Source organism: Leptopilina heterotoma, unplaced genomic scaffold (assembly GCF_015476425.1).
Source record: "Leptopilina heterotoma isolate Lh14 unplaced genomic scaffold, ASM1547642v1 Lhet_510, whole genome shotgun sequence".
NCBI lineage: Eukaryota > Metazoa > Arthropoda > Insecta > Hymenoptera > Figitidae > Leptopilina > Leptopilina heterotoma.
Genome location: NW_025111111.1, coordinates 266,507 through 291,496, shown reverse-complemented (window position 1 = coordinate 291,496; position 24,990 = coordinate 266,507). Strand labels below are relative to the sequence as shown.

Here is a 24,990-nt window from a genome sequence, read left to right as displayed (position 1 = left end):
TCTGACCTAATAGAATTTTTTTTAAAAAGTAAACTTATGATTTCAACAACAAATTTTTATTGTTGACCTAAGAAATACAACCATATAAAAATTAATTACAAAAAAATTTCAATTTTTAAACTTTTAATTTTTTAATTTTTCAATATTTAAATCTAACACTTTTTATTTGTTATTCAAAATTTTATTATTCTGACGATTAAATCTTAATAAGAAACACTAAAATTAACCCTGTACCAAGTTTAAGTACAATTCACTAAAGTATATGAAAAAACTAAAAATTTCGAATTTTCGAATTTTTGAAAAAATGGCATAACTTTCGTCCATATTAATATTTTTTAATCTACTATCGCTAGGATTTTAAGTTAGGCTAATGCCTAAAAGACTGCCAAGTTTCACTTCAAACGATCGAACCGTTTTTCCGTGATACGCGGTCGAAAATTTGCGGACACACATACACACATACACACATACACACATACACACATACACACATACACACATATACACATACACACATAATTCTCTTAATAGTATTTTCGCATTCCTTAGAGTGTAAAAATAAGGAATATAATAGAAATTTTGAATTCTATGCAATGTACAGACAAAAGTCTGATTTTATTAATAAGGATATATATATATATATATATATAGAACAATTAGAAAACATCTTTTATAATATTTTCAAAAAATTTAATATTTCAATTGTCTTTTCCATGGACAATACTTTACAAAAACAATTTTTAATATCAGTTAAAGATAAAACATTAAAAGAAAATCAAATAAATACTATCTATCAAGTTTCATGTTTCCATTGTAATAGTGTTTACATTGGAGAAACTCGTAGATATTTGAAAAGAAGAATGTACGAACATGCCCGATCAACGAGAGCAGAAAATGACACAGGCAATACAGCCCTATCTTTACATGCAAAGGACTTAAAACACAATTTTGATTTTAATAAAGTTAAAATTTTAGAAACGGAACAAAATGAAAATAAAATACGTTTAATAGAATTAATTTATATCATATAAAATAAAAATTCAATAAATTTTAAAAGCGATATTCAAAATATAAGTAAAATTTATCAAGGTTTTCTTAATAATTTAACTTAAAATTAATTAATTATAAATTAAATTCAAATTCAGCAAAACTTTAATTTGTTTAAATATAACCTCCGAAATATCTATGAACTAGGCTTCACTATAACATAACCAGAAATCTCTCATAATTTCATAATCTATGGTAATTATCTGCTAACTTCACACTGAGAGACTTTATAAAAAAAACGATTATAAATTCATAACTTTTTATAATTCTGATTTTATTTATTTAAATATGTAGTGGTGGTGGTGAGGAGTTGTTTCTCAACTCCTAAAACAAATTAAACATGCTTTACCACGTATGAATTCTCACGTTTCTGTTATAGAAAGAAAAAAAATTTCAATTATTGTAATTTATAATTTTTGTAATTAATAACTTATAATTTTTATAATTAAATGTAATTTTTTAAAATGTTTTCTCTTGAAAAGGATGGTGGCTACCATCGAAACGTCGAGACAATTATATTAATAATAAATATGTTGACAAATTTAAAATTGTCTTTAAAATTTTGTAATGGAAAATTTGTATTCTTTGGCCTAAACCTCAAAACAAAAAAAACAAAAATAATGATTGAATATGAGATGTAAAATATTGCAAAATTAATTTAGTAGAAGATGTAAAGAAAAAATTATGTGTAATGTAGAATACGAGGATGTATTTATTGAGTAAAAAAGATGTACATATTAGTATATATATGTTACGGTTAAAGTGCAAAGTCCGGTTAATGTGCACATTTACCAGCGAATGTGCACATTTACCGGGCTTTTTGGTAAATGTGAATAATCTATCATTCTCAGAAGAAATTATGTACATTTCCCAAGTAAATTGGTGATTGTACACATTGACCAACGTTAGTTGGTAAATGTAGAAATTGAAAGCAAGTAATTTGTTCAGTAATTATAATTATTATTATAAAATATGATAATGTAAGGAATTATTATAAATAAATTAATTCTTAATATAAGTAATTAAATAATATAAATTTTAAAAAAGAAATAAAGTATTCATTATTTTTAAAATAATGAATAAAATATTTCTTGTTTAATTATTTTGTAAAATAACACTATTTTCATAAAATACATACTTCATATATTCGTCTAGTATATTACTTTAAAGTAATTATTGCAATGCATTATTATTTATTTGACAAAAAACATGAAAGTGTCCGACCACCGGAACTGTCCGACTATACCTGCACTACCCTGCCATTTGTTCCGGGTATACTAATTTTTCACTTTGGACAAAACGATTTGGTGAATGTGTACATTCACCGGTTAAAGTGCGTAGAAACACAAAATTCGTATGCTATTCTCACATTCACCATCCAACTAACGCCCAATTCGGGTAATGTGCACATTTACCGGTCAATGTGCACATTCACCAACTTCGCACATTAACCGTAACATATATAACACAGAAACACAAAAAAATCAAACTAATTATTTTAAAAATTATTATATTTTTATGCATATCAGTATCTAGGGGTTAGAACAGGTAGGTCAAAATGTCGTTCCCCTGGGGGCACAAAATAGTAACAAAAGTCTGTAACAATTCTAGAACAAAACTAGAACATTGTTTTAGAACAAATGTATAACAATTCTATAACAAAAGCGATTTGTCAAAAATAATACCCAAGTAGAAATCTAATACTTGCACAGTACAAATAAATTGTGGGACCGTTATATATACAGTGCTAAAATAATAATTGACTGTAACAAATTTATTAAAAAAAATAGTAATTGAACAGTTATATAAAACAGTTATATAAATTTTTGTAACAGTGTTCTAGAACACCGTAGGAACAATGTTACTTCAAAATTTTATAACTAATTTAGAACAAATGTTACATGTTTGTTATAGAACAGATACAGAACAACTGTTACAGAACAAATCTAGAACAAAGTTTTAGAACTGTTCTATAATAAAATTGTAACACTTGTTTTAGAACACTGTTCTTTTTTTGGTCTAGAACAGTTATAATACGTGCACACTGGGTATAAAAGTTGTATATTTTACTAAACCATTTTGAATTTTCAAAATCCGAGAATAAATTTGTAATCAGCAACACTAAAGACACCTGGATACTGATTTGCATGAAAATCTAATAATTTTTAGAAAAATTAGTCCGCCATATTGCATCCGTCATTTTGAATTTTCAAAATCTGACATCGGATTTGTAATCAGTGATCCGAAAAACGCCAAAAACACAAGCCCACAAAAATTTTGAGTTACTTGATTGATTAGATACGTTTTTTAAGTTAGAAAAAATCCTGACTTGAAGGAGTAGATCGGACTTCAGATTCGTGTCCAGCGCATCAAAATACGTAAGAAAAACATTCCGGTTTGGCTTGGAAAAAGTTAGATTTTTTTGTGGTTCTGTATAATTAAAGTTTCGCAAAATATAAAGTTTTTATGTAATTACGTTTGGAATTTCAGAGCTCGATTTCAATTACGTTTGTTCATTTTTTGGAGCATTTTATGCTTATCCTTCCAAGTGAGAGTAAAGAACATCTCTTCTGCTGTATCAAGGCAAATTCGATCCATTGGATTTCCCGAGGGTAGCGGAATGGGGGTACTAAATCAATCATTCACATTCGCTTAATAGATCTCGAATGCACACCATACTATAAATTAATTTCATAATTCATAAACCAGCTTATTTGTTCATTTTTTCGTTTATACAGTAAACGATTCTTCTAAAAAAATACTCAATCTTATCATAACTAGCGACATATCCTCACTCGCTAACGCTCGTTTGGTTCTATTTAAATTTATTTGTTTTTATTTATTTGAGCTAAGTAAATATTTCCTGGACATAAATGTTTTAATTTATAGTACCGTAAACTGTGTCTAGTAGGAACACTGGAGCTATTAGGAACAAAACTCTGTTTTCGGGTGGAGTTTATGCTATCGGCGCCGTGTATCGATAAATTGTGTTACTTGCTTCTGAAAAATTGTTGGTGCGGTAACTGGCAATACTATTATCAATGCAATAATTGTGACTATTAATTATGTTGTGAACAGTGGAATTGTTAAAATGTGTTGGCAAAACGTAAGTTTTTCGTAATTTCTTTTGTTTTGTATCACCTAAATTGATTATTAGTGTTCATAGATGGTTCGAAATTGTAATAAAGTGTTGGGACCGATAAGTCGCAAAAAACGACCAGTGACTCCATCGTCGACCGCCACTGATGATGTCAGCAACGTTTAAAACACACATTCGCTCTTTTAGTTTCGTTTTTACATTTGTTTTAAATTGTGTTTGTACTTTCGAGCAATAAACAGTAACTTCTTTAACTTTAAATACGTTTTCCAATGGTTTTTACCGCCCTTGTTCCTAAAAGCCCCATTTTGTAATTTTGAAATAATGCGTCTTTTCGTCTTTTTTGCTTAAAATTCCAGCTTTGATCAAAGCAATTCTTTAATCCTTTAATGTGCTCGCCAAGATCAAAAAAAGATAAAAAATTATGGCAATATTTCAATACAAAAAAAGTTACAAATCTTTAAAGTAGAAATCTGTTCCTAATAGCCCCAGTTTACGGTATTAAAATAAAATTTCAAAAAATACAAAATTTGAATTTTTTGTTAAAAATAAAAATATCGATTGTTTTATAAATATTGATCAAATATATACTTTACATACATGAATCAATTTGTTTTCATGACAGGAATATAATTTTGACAAGAATCAAAAATTAAAAAATTGCTAGAAAAATTTATTATTGGGGCATTCTCCGTCAGATTTTCACTCAAAATTTTTTTTGTATTAAAATAATTTTTTTCGAATTCTATATGAAAAATAAGTAATTACGTGTTTTTTTATTTTTTTATTTGATCAAAATTATAAAAGTTATGATTTTTTTAAATTTAACATCTTCGGAAGCAAAGGATTTTTGAAACACTTTTAACTCCGTTATACCAAAAGATAAAAAATAATGTAATATATGAAAATAACTTGTTTTTTCTTGAATATTTCAAATATGTAATAAAAAATAACTTTAATAAAGCGAAAACATTAAATAAATTGAAATTTCGTCTAACATGTGACTTTTCTCAAAAGCGAAGTAATCGATTTTCAATTTTTTTCTTTCATTAGAACCACTGATAAATAAAGAAATTTTTCCCACTTATGCCAAAGTGGTGTTCTTTAGGGATCAAATTATATTTAAAATTATATCAGTCGTTGCACAGATTTTACAGAAGGAAATTAAGAAATTAACCACTAAACATTCGTTTTCTTTTGTTTTTGAAGGTTAAATTTTGAAAAAGTGTAAAATTCGAATAAAACTCTGTGCAACTACTGACATAATTTTAAATATAATTTGAACCCTAAAGAACACCACTTTGGCATAAGTGGGAAAAATTTCTACATTTATCAGTGGTTGTAATGGAAGAAAAAAATCGAAAATCAATTACTTCGCTTTTGAGAAAAGTCACATTTTTGAAGAAATTTCAATTTATTTAATGTTTTCGCTTTATTAAAGTTATTTTTTATTACATATTTGAAATATTCAAGAAAAAACAAGTCATTTTCATATATTACATTATTTTTTATCTTTTGGTATAACGGAGTTAAAAGTGTTAGAAAAATCTTTTGCTTCTGAAGATGTTAAATTTAAAAAAATCATAACTTTTATAATTTTGATCAAATAAAAAAATAAAAAAACACGTATTTACTTATTTTTCATATAGAATTCGAAAAAAATTGTTTTAATCCAAAAAAAATTTTGAGTGAAAATCTGACGGAGAATGCCCCTATTAGAGATTTTTAAAATCTTTTTGTATGATTTTAGGTATTGATGACCATAATACACATCACTATAAGGCTTCCTTTGAAAGGAAGCAAAAAATTGAATTCGTTTGTAAATTTATTAAAATAGTATGTAGATATTGAAAAACATTTAAGTTATGAAAAGACTGACACCTGGTCGAAGAATTTTCGTTGACTATTCTGTCAGATACAGAAAAAGATTCTACATTGAATAGAAATTAAAACAAAACCAAGAACGCTAAAAAAAGTTAATTAGTTTTCGAGAAATTAAAAAATTACGGAAAGCATGCAAAATCCAGTATTTTTTCTGTATCTGACAGAATAGTCAACGAAAATTCTTCGATCAGGTGTCAGTCTTTTTATAATTTCATTAGCTTTCAGGAAAAAAATACGAAAAATTTTTGTCATTCTTATTTTCTACGTTTTAAACATTTTTCCACTCATGAAAAAAGGGGCGTCCTGATACTCACAGACGGTAGTGTATATATTATAAGAAAAAATATTAATATTATTAAATATATATATATAAATAAATTTTTTTTAAATATTGTAGGGAGAAAAAGTGTACTCATATACCTACAAAAAATCAGATAACTTGAAAATATATATATATATATATTATATATATTGTAGGCAAGTAGAGAAATTAGGCAAATATAGCTTAATTCCTAGGAATTAAGCTACATTTGGCCAAATAGAATGGACATGTGGAAGATGTGTAGTCTTCTATTTGCCTAGAGTCAATCAGTAATTTAGCTTATTTCCTTGTTATTAAGCTACTTGTCTAAACGGCCTCCGGCAAATAGAAAATTTGACGCGCATTCTATAGCAGTATATAAGCATCGATCTATAAACAAATTTTTCAAACATAATTAATTCAGTGCCAACGTTAATTTTAATAGTATAATATTGAAAATGAAAATTAGTTTCTTGCTATCTGCTTGGAGCAGGCATGTCCAACCTATTTTCCCGCTCTCCTTGTTCAGACCCTTCTTTAATTCTAGCACTTCTCACACATTGCATACTGGGATAATTGAGGCCTCGGATCGAGGAACTCGACCGCTGCGTGGTCGATAAGGATAATACCAGTCAAGTAGCAGTGAGCGCCTCTGTGACACAAACTGCTACCTGACTGATATTATCCCTTGCAACTGCGGCGGTCGAGTTCCTCGATCCGAGGCCTCAATTTTTATTAAAATGAAGAAAGAGGAAAAGTAAAGTCTGCGATTTGTGGTGCATACTTGTTACGGGGGAAAAAAGTGATGGAACCCGCCTTGCATCGATTTGCACATTTTCACTAGGTTGACAAGGCTGGCTTGGAGTAACAGTTGATTTAATAAGTTCTATTCAATATGAAAAATAATATTGTAAATAAAACTGAATTTGAAAGTAAATTGGAAGAATGTTTAAAAAACGAGTAATCGTGGAAAATGTAACATAAATATTAGCAGTTTCTAAAATAATCGGTGTTCTAGTTTTAAATTAAAATTAAAATGCAATTCTCGATGTCACCAATCTACATCTTGTTGCAACAAATGATACAAAATCAAAATTAACGTTGACACTAAACACTAAATTAATTATGTTTACAAAATTTGTTTATAAATCGATGCTTATGCTCTGCTATAGAATACATGTCAAATTTTCTATTTGCCGGAGGTCGCTTAGGCAAGTTGCTTAATAACGAGGAAATGAGCTAAATTACTGATTGACTCTAGGCAAATAGAAGAATACACATCTTCCACGTGTCCATTCTTATTTTTGCCAAAATTTAGCTTAATTCTTTATTTTTTTGCTTAGGGAATTTTGGGAAATCTGCTTACAGATACCTTGGATTCCGCACTCCAAGTTTATGTGGGGTTGGTATAAAAAATAAATAAAATGAAAATTGTTTAATAAGCTGGCGACCTACTGCCAGCCCCGATCCACTAAAACCCGTAACCCTTCTTTTGAAGCCCTTTACCCATCCTCGGAACTGTCGTAAGACTTTAGCCTTCGAGAGCGGCGCTCCAACTCTGTCGCTATTGCGACTTTGTTCTTTTTCTGTGGTTCTTTTCCGTCAATAGTTTAAATTTAAAACTATTTCAATGTCAAAGCGAAATTTACAGCACAACAATGAAGAAACAAATGTTAAAGAAGTGTAAAAAGTCAAAATTGAAGCACACAGTCGATCTCTCCGCCGCCTTACATTCTTTCCCTACGTGGCCATAATCTAGGCATCTATGACACCTAGTCTCCATTACTTTTTTCCTAATTGGGCACGACATAAAGCCAATCTTTATGCGTCCCACTTCTTGCAGCCTTTTCGCTTCCTCTGGGTCGGTGACTATAACCGCGAGCTTCATCTCTCGTCGGTTTGGTCCAAGGATCGTCACCTTCCTGCTTCCTGGCTTCTTCAGGACATTTCCCAACACTTGTTGGACCTCTTCTACTTGGATAAGGCAATCAAAGTCGCGAATCTGCAGCGTTACCCTTCGATCCACAGACTATACCTTACCCATGCCTTCCACCGCTATGGAAACCTCCGCGGTGAAGGCCTCTTTATAAAAGTCGCCTCTGATTTTAATAAGGAGGTCTCCCCTTTTTGTAGCCTTTGCAACTACGACCTTTGCGTGGCTAACGTCTGGATCATCCTCCTTACGAAGCTTACCCAAAATGTCGGCAAACGTCCGACCTTGAGCAACTCGGATGACCATAGTTGATCCCCTCGCTGCCTTTTGCTCCAGTTTTTGACATTCTGGCTTCAGTTTATCCTCCGCACTTTTGTCCACCTTCTTTGGAGGTGCTTTCTCCTTTTTCTTTTTCATAATTGTGGCTTGAGTCCCCTCTGGACTGCCAAAACTACGCCTTCTCTTCGGCGCGTCTATGACTGACTTTACGCCTTAACTGACGTTTGTAGTGGCGCTCTCGCCTCTCCTTTCTGTCCTCACGGTTACCTTTTGCCATGCCGATAGTACATCCTACGTACATATCCGCTTCGTCAGCTTCCGCATGCTTCGCCTTTGCTTCTTCCAGCAGGACTTGAAGGACTTTAAGTCCGTCCTTAAAGGTCCTATTTACATTCTTCTTGATGTCACAAGAGTTACTCATCCTTGCGACTTCCAGTTGTATCTTTTTAAGACACAATGCTTCTTCCTTTCCCAATCAAAGGTTATCCACGCGATTCTCTCTAATCGACTCGTCATCCACTTTCCGAGTGTACGAGGTTGAATGCAAACCTCCCGCTGCTGCCACTCAACACACTCTCTAGACTATTTCCACTTTCTCTTCTTGTTCTGTCCACGATGTTTTGTGGATTCAACCTCTCCACGATAATCTGTGGAATCTTCAGTGCGGCGTTGCCCTCCTGCATCCACGGGCCACCGGCCATTGACTATAATTTTTTTTTATAAATTCTGACGTGTCATCGATGAAGCTTTCTTACCTTCAACGAGAAAAAGTATGCAGGGAAGTTTTGGGTTCAGCAAAGTTTCAGTGAGAAAGTTATTCCTCACTATTTAAGGAAGTTGTTTGGAAAATTTCAAATAAATTCGTTAAAAAACAAAAATGTTATATAATTTTTAACGAAGCGCGCGCTCTGCGTAGACTTCAACATAACCTCTAGAGACGTAAAAGATGTCTATTTTCAGACTCCTATCTCTCAAATATTATGCACTTAATTTATTTAATCGCTTTTTTATTTTAATAATAATATACTTTTGTTAACCTTAAAATTTTTTATTTTAAATCAGAAAAAAAAGTAATAAATAAGTATTTTTAAAAAAGTTTTTTTTCTACGTACCATGTTTTCATGTAAATTTATTAACTATAAAGAAAAACATGAATATGAAACATATTTGAGAGAAATGTAGAAAATATAAATTTTTTGATTTTATAAAATTAATATAAAAAGAGAAAAATGAATTCATAATGTTATTTACAACTGTAAATAACAGTCTGAATAAGAATATAATACACGGAAAAAAATTTTTACTGTGGGATACAGCTAATTTCGAAAATAAATAATATAAAGAATCTATGCAACTAATTCAGTGAATGATTTCCAATGCAGTAGTCAAACTGTTTCTCTGATATAGAGAAAATGAATATAACTGGTCAGCCATATTGGAAATATTTGACAGTTTACCATTCCCATAGAAATTTCTCTAAAACCACAAATGTCAAATTTACATTTCTTACCTCTAAATACGTATTAATTTACTAATTTTACATTTTATTAGTTATAACATAAAAAATATAATTAATAGAATTTGAATATACGCTTTGAACATTAATTTAAAAATGTTTTCATTCAAGTGTTATTTTGAGGTTGTGTTGTTTTCAAAAGGTAACGCAAGAAATATCATTTTCGCTGGATCAGCGAAAATCGATTATTGATGGAGCCAAATCAGTGAAACTTATAGCTATTATAGTGAATGTTATCTCTACTTTAGTAGAACTTTTTTTAGCGTGTAAACAATATATATTTTTAAAAAATTCAAAAATGTGTAAAACAGACTAACAAGTTGTTACATGAATGTTTTATCTTTTTCTATACTTTATTTAAATTATTTTAATCATCTAATCTACTTAATGCCTAGTAATAAATATGATGTACATAAATAATGTATGTTGTTAATGAGTACAAATTTTAACAGTATTTATTGTCTGATTAAATGAAAGAATTGTAAAACTAGAAACTACTGAAAAATAGAAATATATATGGGGCATTCCAGGCCAAATCGAAAACATTTTTTTTCTTTTAGTACTCTTAAAATGAGCTACCTCGATTTTTTTCAAATTTTTTCATAAAGCGGTTAAGGAGATACAGATTTTTGAGAAATTACGTTTTTTACGTAAATTTTTTATTTAAATGCTTATAACTCGGTCAAAAATTGATCAAATTAGACGTTATTATAATGAAAAGTTTTGTTTTCACGCGTAGTTTTCAATTAAAATATTTTTAAAAAAATTTTAAATAATTTATAAGATTTTAAAATTCTTAAATAAAATTTCATTTTTAACAATCTATGTATCGATCAATTTTTTTCAAAATTTTTTGTGAGAAACTAGCACTAAATTAACAATTTTTAAGCCTTGTCTGATCGTAGGCAAACGATGGGATCTATTTATTCAAAATTTTTAAATTTTTATATACACAGTGACAACGGTAGGCCTAACTTGTCATTTGACCAAATCACAATTTTACACAGAAAGAAGGTTAAGTTTAGAGAGACTCAATCTGAAAACACATTTTCTGTGAAAAATTTGTGTGATTTTGTCAAATGGCAAGTTAGTCATTGTCCACCACTGCGTATATAAAAATTAAAAAAATTTAAATAAACTAGTACAACTTCTGCGCGCTACGCGCGCCCATTAATTGTTTTTTAACTATAAAAGATTATGCTTCTTTTAAACAAAAACGCTTTAAATGAGCACTTCAATTTTTTTTAATATGTCAATCATTTAGAAATGAATCCCACAAATTCCACAATACATTTAAGTAATTTTCATATGCTTTAATATCTTAAAAATGTTCACATAAAATATTTCGAATATCCAGTAGAGCGAAGAATTTTAATATCCTACAGATATCGGAGAATCTAAGCTAAAAAATAAGTGACTATTCGCTGATTCATTAGTGTATATACGCTGATTGAATCAGCTGCATACTTATACACGGAAAAAAAAATCAGCCTAATAATGCATGGAGTCTATTGGTTCGATTTTTACATGAGCCCATTTTGCAAATATCACACAGGAGTTTACTAAAAATGCATGGCTTTTGTGACTTTTGCCACAGCACCATGCGAAAATAGGATGGATTCCAAGCTAATCACGCATGGTAGTGTGCGTGCAATATACACAACAGACGCTCATGTGTTTTTAGCCTAGTATTTTTTTCCGTGTAGCTACCCAATCAGCGACTTATCACTGATTCAAATTTAGAGAGTACAAATATCTTAGGGAAACCCTAATTGTATAGAAATAGGAAACATTCAGGGTATTCTTAAATATCACCTAAGTAACACATGACATTACAGTAATGTGACCGTAATGTTCCATGTAATGTTATTAATATACCAATGTAATACAAAAATGAAATTTCAACAACATTAACATGTCCACCCCAATATGATATTTTAAGTTATTGTAGTTACATTACATGGTAATATTACTGTAATATTGCAGTAATGTGAAAGTATTATCGCAAAGAAAGATAAAAACAATTCTTCTTATATGAACGGTGATCTTTTTTCGTATTATTACGGTGACATTACTGTAACACTACTGTAATAATATCTAGTATATATTTTATATATAAGAATTATTTTTCTATTGTAAAAGTAACTTAAAATTTTTTATACATTTTACTTGCATTTTCTAAAGAAACGTATGTAGATAAAGTCTCGTCAAAATATCAATTCTATAAAAAATTCGATACAAATAAGCCTATGAAACAAATGTTACTTTTTTGGGACATATAAAAAAGTTAGATAAATCACAAGTGATTCATTCGGACGAAACGAACCGTTAGACGAACGAAATTTTTGTTTTGCACTTGACTTGACAACTAAACTGTCATTTTGAATTGTTTGACAAAACGAACTTCTATGTCAGAAACACTCAGATCCAAAAATGTTTTTGATGTCGTAATTTGAATAAACATTATTAAATTCTTCTATAATTTATAATTATAAACTACATTTTAATTCAGTAGTACATTTTAGTTTATTAATGTATTAATTAAAATAAAAATTTTATTAGGTATTAATTAATCCATTTTTTAATTAATTTTTTATAATTATTATTAAATGAATCGAAGATAATATTACTTCAAATAAAGAATCCCTTTATAATTTACTACAATAAAAATTAACAAATGTATTACTTATTATTAATTATAAATACTCATATTGAATAATGTAACAATTAATTAGATATAAGAAACTTTATAATAACAAAAAATTGATTAAATTACATATATTTTCGAAATAATTTAAAAAAGGGTTTTAAAAATTTTATAAATCAAACCTATTTTATTTTTTAGTTTGTAATATTTAATTTCTGAAAATATTCTATTGAACTCAAATAATTAAAATAAAGTATTAAATGTAATTAAAGTAATCTGTTTTTAAAATAAATAAATTTAAATATCGCTGCCCTGCAAGGGTTCTGCGAATAGAATGTGGTATAGTGTTCCCGAACTGACTTTTTGTGCTGAACACGAATCACACTGTAAAAAGAAAGGTACTAATTCAGTACCAACTTTTGGTACTAAATCAAGATTTGGTTCTATTTTAATACCGAAAATCAGCTCTAATTTAGAAGCTTTTATTTACAGTGCAGGGCTTGAAAACTTCCCATCGCGTCAGGTTTTAGAGAAAATTGTGATTGAAACCCCTAAAAACTGCGTTTTTGGCCATTTTTAAAAAAATTATACAGCTAAATCCTTACGTGCTACAAACTTCGCTAATATCAGAAATTAAAAATTAAACCATGCCCTTTCACATGAGCCCTATGACGATTTGATCGCATGCACCCTTGAAGCAGGGGGTGTGTTTATATCTAGGGGTGCAAGAAGAAAATGTTAATAGAACAAAAATATTTAAAACTCCGTCTATTTCAATGAAACGTTTAAGCGGGGTTGTTGGAGTTGCTGAGTACGAATAAAAAGTTAGATTTAAAAAATTCAAGTGTATAGGTTTAATTCAATACGAAAGTCAATAAAAATTTTAAAAAAATTATGAATTTTGTTGTTCGAGAAAAATCGGAGAAGCTTTATATGGAGTAAAGAAATGACGTTCGAAGTAAATGTTATAAAGAATACTAAAACTGTGTATTTGTTAAGATCATTTAGCTACAGGATTTATAATACTCTGCTTGCCAGAGTACACTACGGGGAGGCGATCTAAATTACACTCCATTTGTTGTGATTTTTTATGTATTTTTGTTCTTTTATATTTTTTTGTATTTCTAAAAGTACTTTTTTGTTTTATTAAAAAAAATTATGTCTTCAGAAAATTTGAAAAAACAACGAAACGAAAGTGAGCTAATGCAGAAATCATTGAGTTTCAAAGAAGCTTGGTTTTTTAGATTTTCGTTTTTTAAGCTTGTGACTGAAAGTCGCGTTTTAAGGACCAACAATAATCAGCTAGCATATTCGTATTCCATCTTCCCTGATACCATTTTTTCATTTCTTTTATATCCTCATGGAACCTTTCCCCTTGTTCTTCACTTAAACTTCCAAGATTTACATTGGGAAAGAAATCTAAATATAATTTATTTATAAGCTTTCTCTCGCTGACATCTTACATTTAAACTAAATTGTCTAAATCCAAAGAACCAAAACATTATATATTCAATTAACTTTCTTTTTATTCAAAAGAAAGAAAGAAAGATGAAGTTTTTCTTAATACAATTTGATTAAAAATATCCATTTCCAGTTTTCTCTTATTTGTTTATTTACAATTTTTTCATTTTTCTTTATTTTTAATTTATTTGTATTCAATATCTATTTCCAATTTTTATTTTAGTGTTATTTAACATCTAATTCTAATTATTACAATTTTAAATTACAGAATGTTAATGAATTTTCATTATAAATATCTGTAGACAATTTTGTATCATAGAAAAAATATATAAGAACTGTACAAAAAGAAAATTTTATATTGTTTAAATAACTAATTTCAATGTCTTTTGTACTAAAAATATTTGTTTGCTCTATCTATATAAATTGTAAAAAATATATTAATTTATTATGTGGAAATAACTTACAGTTCACTGATTGTTTGATAAAAAAACTCAATATTCATTAACTTATCTTTAAACGACGAAAAATAGAAAATGAATGGAAAATTTCTTTTCTGCATCCACTACTGAAATTGAAAGAATGTTACTTTTCAAAACTGTACTCTTTATAAACTTATCATTCATTTTACATAAAAAAAATTGTTTAATATTCTTTAAACATTGAAGAATAAGGTTTTACAATTGCCAGTGATGTGACGTAGATCGGCCCATTAATGAAACATGAGTGGCACTTTAATGGCAACAATTTTGTATCTTTGATGGGAAATTACAATTGCCAGTATTGGGCCAAGCGCCGCCTCAATACTGGCAATTGTAATTTGCCATCAAAGATACAAAATTTTTGCCATTAAAGTGCCACTCATGTTCCATTAATGGGCCGATCTACGTCACATCACTGGCAATTGTCTTTTGTTATTAAAGATTGATCAACTTTGCCGTGAATGTACCATTATTGGGCTGAGAGCCGGCCCAGTTTTAGAAAATTTGAAAATCTGACCATCGACACCATCATTGGCCCAGCAATGGAACGTTTTGAACACCAGTAATGGCCCAGTAATTACTGCCAATTCTCGGCAGACATTACTGGGCCAATGATGGGCCCTTTTTGCAGTCTTGGCATTTCGCTCTTGAGTTACCACTAATTCATACTCTCTCTCTCTCTCTCTGCTCATTGGTCACTCAATAGACTGCCCACTGGTTGAAAGAAACCCTTTGAACAATAGGCCAGGTACTCGAGCAGGCCTCTCGTTTCTCTTTCTATATATACATATATATATATATATATATATATAATATTCAATATATCATTTAGTGAAAATTTTTTTCTGTCTCCCTCTTTCTAGTAACTAAACATAAATCGCTCTCTGTTTATAACGCAGAAAAGTTAACGCATACTTATCTCTCTTTCATTTAATGAAAACATTATAAAACTATCTCTCTTCAGGTAACGGTATTGCTTTCTTCCTCTTTTGAAGGAAAATAACATCAGAATGTCTCTCTTTACCTAATTTGCATATCTACTGATTTCATATAAGGATAGATCCCATCGTTTGCCCACGATCGCGCAAGGCTTCAAAATTGTTAATTTAGTGCCAGTTTCTCACAAAAAATTAAAAAAAATTTATCGATACATAGATTGTTAAAAATAAAATTTTATTTAAAAAATTTTAAAATTTTATCGTAAATTATTTTAAAAATATATTTATTAAAAACTACGCGTGAAAACAAAATTTTTCATTATAATAACGTCTGATTTGATCAATTTTTGACCGAGTTATAAGCATTTAAATAAAAAATTTACGTAAAAAACGTCATTTTTCAAAAATCTGTATCTCTTGAACCGCTTTATGAAAAAATTTGAAAAAAATCAAGGTAGCTCATTTCAAAGAGTACTAAAAGAAAAAAATGTTTAAAAAAAATTTGAGATGCAAAAGCAAAATAATTTCCGATTCGTCCTGGAATGCCCCATATTTAAACAAACTATAAAGTTATCAAATTTTTTAATGTTTGTAGACAAACAAAATTATTATTTAATTTAAAAAGCGAATAAATAAATTAACTGCATAATATTTGAGAGATAGGAGTCTGAAAATAGACATATTTTACGTCTCTAGAGGTTATGATGAAGTCTACGCGGAGCGCGCGTTTCGTTAAAAATTATATAACATTTTTTTTTACGAATTTATTTGAAAATTTCCAAAAAACTTCTTTAAATAGTGAGGAATAACTTCATCGATGACACGTCAGCATTTATAAAAAAAATTATAAACAGTGAATGATTTTCAAAATTTTAAAGACTTTCTCAACTTCAGGAGACCCAAATGAGTAAAGGAGAACGGGTCGAGGCAGCCAAGACGGCACATTTTGGTTTGCGAGGAAGTTATTTAAATAGGTTTTTTCAATTTTAATATCGCGTTAGAAAGCTTGTCTTTTTGGCTAAAAAATCGCCATAGAACATTTTGACGTAGGTTGCACTTAAAAATTTCTACAACCCTTTTCCCAAAGGACCACATTTTGGCATATTTGCAAAAACGTGGGGTGAGGCGGCCAACTATTTTAATAGTTAAAAAAACATAACTTAAAGTTAAAATTAATTAAACATAACAAGGTATTTGTACTTAACTTACTTTTATTTTGTTAGTAAACTTCAAAAATTTACATTTGAATAATATTAAGGGAGGTGTTCCGGTTGTGGGCACCTTTTTGTTTTTGCCTTATAACATTTGTCCATGTGCAAATTATACAAATATATGTGTACGAATTTAAAGCTAGAGGTCTAAGATGACTGTCAGTAAAGGAATTAAATTTATTCCTTTAAATAAAGAAGTTTTATTAGAAATTTAGTGAAATGGAAATTTTTTGACAAAAAAATTTTTGTACCCGGTTGTGGGCACTCTTGAAAAATCCGCTAAAAATGGAAAAATATTTAAAAAAATTAACACAAATAAAGAAGAAATGAAAGTTTCTTTATTTTAAGAGACTTTGCCGGGATAAAGAACAAAAATGATGACACGTTTTTACACTATGCTCATCGCTAACAAAAGCATAATGCTTGCATGTGAAGTAGCTAGTACGTAAACCATAACGCACTTCTAATGCACTGAACGACTATATTCATCGCATTTAATGGAGTTTGTGGCTGTCACTTTCCTTGGCAGAAAGTTTAGATAGATGAGACAGTAGTCCACATCATTGTCAGATGGTAGAGCCTCCTTAACATAAAGGTGCCCACAACCGGGAATGACAGTCATTTTTTAAAAAGACCAACACATTTTGTGATGCAGGATTTTGGTTAAACACGAAGGTAAATCACAAAATATAATGACAACACTACACAAAAAAAATTAAACCCTTTTTTTTGAACGAATCTACACCCATATTCTTCTTTGAAAACAATACAAAATTACTTTTTTATTTATTTAATGCAAATTTTCTTTATTATGCTCACAGTTATTACACAAATGCATATATTTGTTTTGTTATCAAAATGAAAAGTCCGTATTGTCAACGAACAAGACTTGCAATACTTAGATCAGTAAAGTCTGCTTGCCGTCGAAGTTTACGTAGGGGTGCCCACAACCGGAGCGTGCCCACAACCGGCGCACTTCCCCTATAATAATAACATTAATTAAATTCAATTTAACATTTTAAGGAAATATAAATTTGTTATTCTTAAAAAATGGTTTATAAAATTCAATGTTAAGTTTAAAATGTATTGGAGTAGGAAAAAAAGAGAAAACATTTAGAAGAACCAATAAAATCAACACAAAAAGTCGAAAAATTTATCGTTGGCTGCCTAACCCCACGAGTACTTTTTTAAGAAAACATTCACAAAACCCGTAATATTAAAAATATCGCAATTTCATTAACACCATCGTCTTCGGCACTAAATTCTGCATTGAAATCACTATACAAGAATTTTATTCGTGTAACTCTATTAACTAAAATCACCAAAATAACTCTTAGAAAAGTTACATCCAAAAAGTCTGTTTTCATAAATGATACTGTCATTGCTAAACTGCTGCAGCAATAATGCCCATCTATTAGCAACTAAAGTAAACTACCATAAGCAGTCTACATTATCAATAGCGCACGATTTGAAAAAATTATGCGGAGATAAGAAGCAATTGGCTGCCTCACCCCGTTCTCCTCTATACATACTAAATTTCAATCAAATTTATTTATATTGGAACTAAATAATGCAATTTATGTTTTAAAATTTTATTAAATTTCAGAATAAAAATTTTTCAGTTTTTAATTTTTATTGTGAAAAATATTCGTTTTATAAAAAAAGACAATAAAAAGAAGTTGTGCCTTTTGATTTTCTCCAAGATAGCGTTTTTAGAATTTCGAAATTTCGCGTTTTTATTTTTTCCTATATTTGATACCATTGACTGCCTTATCAGCTTTCTGTCGAGCGAAGATCGAGTTATTTGACTGAACTCCTCAATTTCTATAGGTAGTATATATATAGGGTGTCCCAGTCGAAGGTGTACATATTAAAGGGCCATATTCTACTGAAAAAATTAAGACGAAAAGTCCTATGCACTTTTAAAAAATGTTCAGTACTTTTTTCGTAAATCGCAATTGAAAATTTAAAAACTACGCATTGCTATTGGCCGCGTAAGCTCAGTCAGCCGGTAGGCGGGGATACTTTTCCACCGTCTGCAGGCCTGGGCGTGTACCAGCAGCGCGCGTAGAATAAATTTTTGACAGTAATTTTTTGTTTCTAGTTTACATTGTGTTATTTTAACAAAAGTGTGGTGTTATTTAAACCATGTAAACTAGAAATAAAAATAATTACTGTCAAAAATTTATTCTACGCGCGCTGCTGGTACACGCCCAGGCCTGCAAACGGTGGAAAAGTATCCCCGCCTACCGGCTGACTGAGCTTACGCGGCCAATAGCAATGCGTAGTTTTTAAATTTTCAATTGCGATTTACGAAAAAACTACTGAACATTTTTAAAAAGTGCAAAGGACTTTTCGTCTTAATTTTTTCAGTAGAATGTGCCCCTTTAATATGTACACCCTCGACTGGGACACCCTGTATATATATATATATACAGTACGAAAACCTACCACGTCAGTCATATCCCATGAGTGGGAGTGAGACAGACTTATGCGATTCCCATACTTTCCTATGACTGACGGATAGCTTTTCTTACTGTATATATATATATATATATATATATATATTCAATATATATATATATATAATTTCAAATCAGGCATGTCGACTAACTACATGTTATAGAAAAAAAATTGTTTTGGTTGTCATTTTTTTTCTTTTAAGTATAATTTAATTTTCTTTCCCAATGGGAAATTAACCATTGGCGCAATAATGGTCCTATATTGGGAGCCAGCAGTACCAATAATGGTGCAATAATGGCAACCAATATTGGGCCACTATTGCCAGAGTCTTGGGATGATCACGACTTTGCCAAGACAAATGCCGGACTTTCCAAGCGTTGGATATTCATTGGCAAAAAATATTGGACCAATATTAGTGACAAATTAATTACCAATGCTTTCAATTAAATTAATGCTTGGTTATTTATTGGTTACCAATACTGAACCAACGTTTGAAATCAATATTTTACAAATACCAACATATAGCAAAAATTTTTCAAAAAAAAAAAAAAATAAATTACTAATCTAAAGAAAAAAAAATTAATTTTATTGGAACACTCTGTTAAAAACAGAATGTGATAAAAATCAGACAAAGATAATATTTGTCTACGTTTGAGAATGCAAGCGTCTCTTCTTATATAGAACTGGTAACACAACTTGCTGGTGAGAGGAAGAAACTGTGGCGCACCCTGGTGGCACTTATCCAAAGTAATTTCGAGCATATACTTTGAAGCAGCGCGGGACATTTCAAAATCGAACACCAGGGTGCGCCAGAGCTTCTTTCACTCACCAGCAAGTTGTGTTACCAGTTCTATATAAGGAGAGACGCTTGCATTCTCGAACTTAGACAAATATTATCTTTGTCTGATTTTTATCACATTCTGTTTTTAACAGAGTGTTCCAATAAAATTAATTTTTTTTTCTTTAGATTAGTAATTTATTTTTTTTTCTTTTGAAAAATTTTTGCTATATGTTGGTATTTGTAGAATATTGATTTCAGACGTTGGTTCAGTATTGGTAACCAATAAATAACCAAGCATTAATTTAATTTAAAGCATTGGTAATTAATTGGTCACTAATATTGGTCCAATATTTGTTGCCAATGAATATCCAACGCTTGGAAAGTCCGGCATTTGTCTTGGCAAAGTCGTGATCATCCCAAGACTCTGGCAATAGTGGCCCAATATTGGTTGCCAATGTTTGACCAAGAAAAAACTGTTGGCAGCCAATATTGGTCCATTATTTAGCCAATGATGAGCATTGGCAATTTCCCATTGGGTTTTTGGGTCTTGTAGATGGTCTTGTCCTCTTAACAATCCAGTTTGAAATTTGAAAAAATATTTAAAATGATAAAATAGGGGATGATTTTCTGAAAATAAATAAGATCAATTTTCTCAAAAACACCACCTTTTTTTGTTATCAAATTTTTACTACAAATTCTTAAAATAATTATGAACATTTCCTATGAATTTCAAGCGGGCTAAACCATTCTGTCAATCAAGAGAATTTTTTTTAAATATTTATTTTTGCAAATTTTCAAATTGTTAACTTGAATTTTTAAAAACAAATGAATCGTTATAATATTGTTGACGTGAACGTTAATAATTTGAAAATTGTAAAAATAAACTTTTCAAAAAAAAATTCTCCTGATTGCCAGAATGGTTTAGCCCGCTTGAAATTCATAGGAAATGTTCATAATTATTTTAAGAATTTGTAGTAAAAATTAGATCACAAAAAGGTGGTCTTTTTGAGAAAATTGATCTTATTTATTTTCAGAAAATCATCCCCTATTTTTATCATTTCAAATATTTCTCAAATTTCAAACTGGATTGTGAAGAGGACAAGACCATCTACAAGACCCAAGAAAGAAAATTGAATTATACTCAAAAGAAAAAAAATTACAAGCAAAACAATTTTTTTTCTATAACATGAAGTTAGTCGACATGCCTGAGTTGAAATGGATTTAGTCTACTGTGTGATTCTTGGATAGTTTATGAATTGAAATTATTGTTATGGTCCAATTGGATGCATAAAACAAGAAACTGTCAATGAAATACCGAATAAAAATTAATTATTAAGTAGATTTAGCAAAATAATCAGAAAATTCAATAAAAATGAAATTGACCTTTTTAAAACTTGTGTAATAAATTTTTCGCGATAATATGAAAATTTCTCTATCTAAAGGAATCATAATAGAAGCAAAATCAAACATTGTTGGTTAGTCAAAGAGTAGGGGAACATAGTCGAGGTCGGCCCACTTTTTGACTTTTGTTTATAACTTTTTTTTAAAAATGAATTTGGACAATTAAAGTATATGGTTAAAAGTCCTGTTTAATAGGAAAAACTTTTCTGTACAAAGTAAATTGATTAGTTTTAAAATGAAAAAGTTACAAAGATTAAAAAAAAAAATTTGTAGTCCAGGTTGGTCCTTAGATCCAGTCTAGGTCGGCCATGTTTAAAATTCAAAAGGCATTAATCGTTAAGAAATAAAATAACATGTTTGGAGTTACGGAAAATTGATTCTTTATTGTTTACAGCTTGTAACTTAATGAAATAACAAAATAATAAAAATAAACAATATAAAAAAATAAATATAAATAAAAAAAAAAAATTTGCACTGAAATATTAATGAAATTAAATGAAAATATTAATAAGATGATCAATTATATTATGAGTTATACAGAATTGCAGTTTCTGCAAATAAAGTAGCTCGTCCTCATCTTTGCGCATTTTAAACACAAAGTGGCCGACCTTGACAGAAAGTAACATTACCGAATTGTTGTAACCAAAAAGAAATACGTTTCGAAATTCGATTTTTCACTTTGATTTTCTTTCAACATTGAGTCCCACAAAATTTCTGCATGCTTGCCTTGACGATTCAATTTTTTTTTATCTTTTATTAATAATTTTTCACATGATGCACAAAACTTTTTTGAGCTTTTTTTGTACCGACGTCACAGAAAACACAATTTTCGATTCTCCGAAAATGTAATTGAACAAAAAGTTAGGTTTCACTAAGACAAGCTTCGACAAACATGCGCGTAGGTGGCACTAGTGAAGTTGACAAAAAAAATGCGAATGGCCTACCTAGACAGTGGTCTAACCTCGACTATACTCCCCTATTATAAACGAAATAAAAATTATTTTTCAAAAAGTGCAAAAATCCCATGTTAATTAAATGGGAAAAGTATTGTTATTTAGGCAGGGTTAAACAGCATCGTAAAATTTTTTTTCTAGTTTCTAGAATTGTTTTTAGGTCAAAAAGAAACGATTTTGACGATACCCAGCCCCATGACACTTCAAGTTAGAAATGGGTCAAATGTTGAACGGCGACCACCGTGGCGCTGGCTGTACTCTCAGGCCGACTTTTTTCAAAATGTCGCGGGAAATTCAAATAGAGTAATAATAATATTATTATATATTAATTGTTGCTTATTAATTAAGTAATATTTAATAGTATTGATAATTAATTTTATTAAACAATTAATAAAAATTAATAAATAATAATATTATTATTATTTTATTTAAATTTCCCGCTATGAGTTAGAAGACAATTTTCATCATAAATAAAATACTTCTTTCTTTTCTGAAGTTAATTATATTACAAAATATGTCTAAAAGTTACTGGATCAATATAATATACAAAAAAATATGATTAAATTCAATCTAATACATGAAAATTAAATATTTTCGTACTTTCCCATGCATTTTGAGAAAAGACGGCCTGAAAGTACAGCCAGCGCCACTATTTCTCTAGGTGGCGACGATTAACTTTCATCCCATTATATTTGCATACTATCCACAGAAGTGTCAAAGTCCGAAATACTGATTTATTTCGGGCTTTGCTCTAAGTTGTGGCGGGCAATCTGCGGAGTGCCTAAGTGGCTGCAGGCAATGTTACTTAAATCGGTTTTTATTAATAGAAAATTGTAATTTTTATTAAAATGCAGCTTTTAATTGTCTAAAATGTTGAATAATGTAATTCTTTAAGCTTCCACTAAATTTAATTTAAACTTTATTAATTATCTTTTTCATATAAAATACGAAATCATGACATTATAAGCTTGTTTGTATTTCTTCCTTTGTATTTAGAATATATTTAATTACTGTGTATTGCTTTTGAAGTATAAAGGATAACTTCATCTCTTTGTCTATTCCATTTATAAATAAAACTGATTTGATTTTTAAAATTGACATAAATCCCACAAAAAATGGTTTCAGTTCGGCATATTAATGGTAAGGACTACAAGGATTTGTCAAATGCAATTGCTCAAAAAAATGTATAAGTAAGGCTTGTAAGTGTAAAAAATAATGTTATGTGCAATTTCAAATGCCATAATGCAAATCCTTGTTTAAATAAATAAATAATATTTTTATTTCAATTATATTATAGAGGCATTCTTTGTCAACGAGACCCACCTTCTCTCCAAAAATGGTTTGCGTTTGAATTACCAGCTAGAAGCGTAAAAGTTAGATAGAAAGGAATACTTTTAAATGCCGAGTGGCAGTTTTTGAAAATTTAAAATGGCGGATCCAATATGGCGGACATATATTTAAAAATGTAATGAATTCGCTTGAAACTTGTTACTCGGAGGTTTTCGAGGTCGCTGTTTACGAAACTGAAGTTAGATTTCCAAAATCCAATATGGCGGTCGTATTTTTAAAATTTACTTGAAATCGATTGAAACTTGTTACTCGTGGGTTTTTGGGGTCGCTGATTATGAATCTGCGATTAAATTTTCAAAATTCAAAATGGCGGATCCAATATGGCAGTCATGTTTATAAAAATGTAATGGATTCGCTCCAATTGAATATACAATTGGGTTATATACAGTCAGGCGGTCGGAAAAATGCAGTTTTTTGGGATTTTTTTAAAGGAATATTTATTTATTAAAGCGAAAGTTTTCCTATAATGTTTTACATCTTTTAAAGTTTAAAAAAAATTTCATTTGTAAAAATTTTTTTTTTCCTCTGTAGCTTATCTCCCAAAGATTCTTGAAAAAAAAGAGTCCCGCGGTAAACAAGATAAAAATTGATAGAATCATCTGAGATCAAAAAGATAAATAGATTCTGTTAGTGTATGAAAAAATGTAGTCTTTGATCGTTGGAATTAAAAAAATATCACTTTTTGACAAAATGGCAGCCAAAAAAAAGTTCATTTTTATGAAACAAAAAATCGTCTTCAAATGTTGATTAAAATTTTAATTTTATTTATAAAAATGACGATCTAGGACAGCAAAAAGTAGTTGTTAAGCTTGTGTGAAAATTAGAGCTAAATCGGTTTGCGGTTTTTGAGAAATCGTGTTCACCGACTTGAAAAACATAGTTTTGAGAAAAGCGAGTTTAAAGACCCTGCCCTGCTCTACACCCCACGGCGCGCTTTTCTAATTTTGTCTGCGACTTCGAAAATATTTCTCGAATCTTGATAAAAATTTTTTTCACAACAGGCAAATATATATACTTTAAGAAAATGCAAAAAAAAACAAATCGATTTTTTGAAAATCGTGACTGTATATAACCCTTTAAAAGTTATTACTTAAGGGGTTTTTGGGGTCGCCGATTACGAATCTGAAGTTAGATTTCCAAAATTCAATATGGCCGATTACGTAAAATTAAAATTTCCATCCAATTTGAAAAAATTTAAAAAGGTCTCTGTGTTTTACAGGGTTGACACTGTCATCATATTCAAAAAGAT

At 29.7% G+C, this 24,990-nt stretch overlaps 1 protein-coding gene across 1 annotated transcript in view; it reads left to right on the top strand.

The window, feature by feature from the left end:
• The window catches only part of LOC122507828, a 243,228-nt gene that overhangs the window by 6,499 nt on the left and 211,739 nt on the right, over positions 1-24,990 (top strand). The window contains exon 2 of the mRNA XM_043620753.1: positions 3,538-3,673. Within this exon, the coding sequence (XP_043476688.1) occupies positions 3,538-3,673 (136 nt within the window). The remainder of the gene's footprint in view (positions 1-3,537; positions 3,674-24,990) is intronic.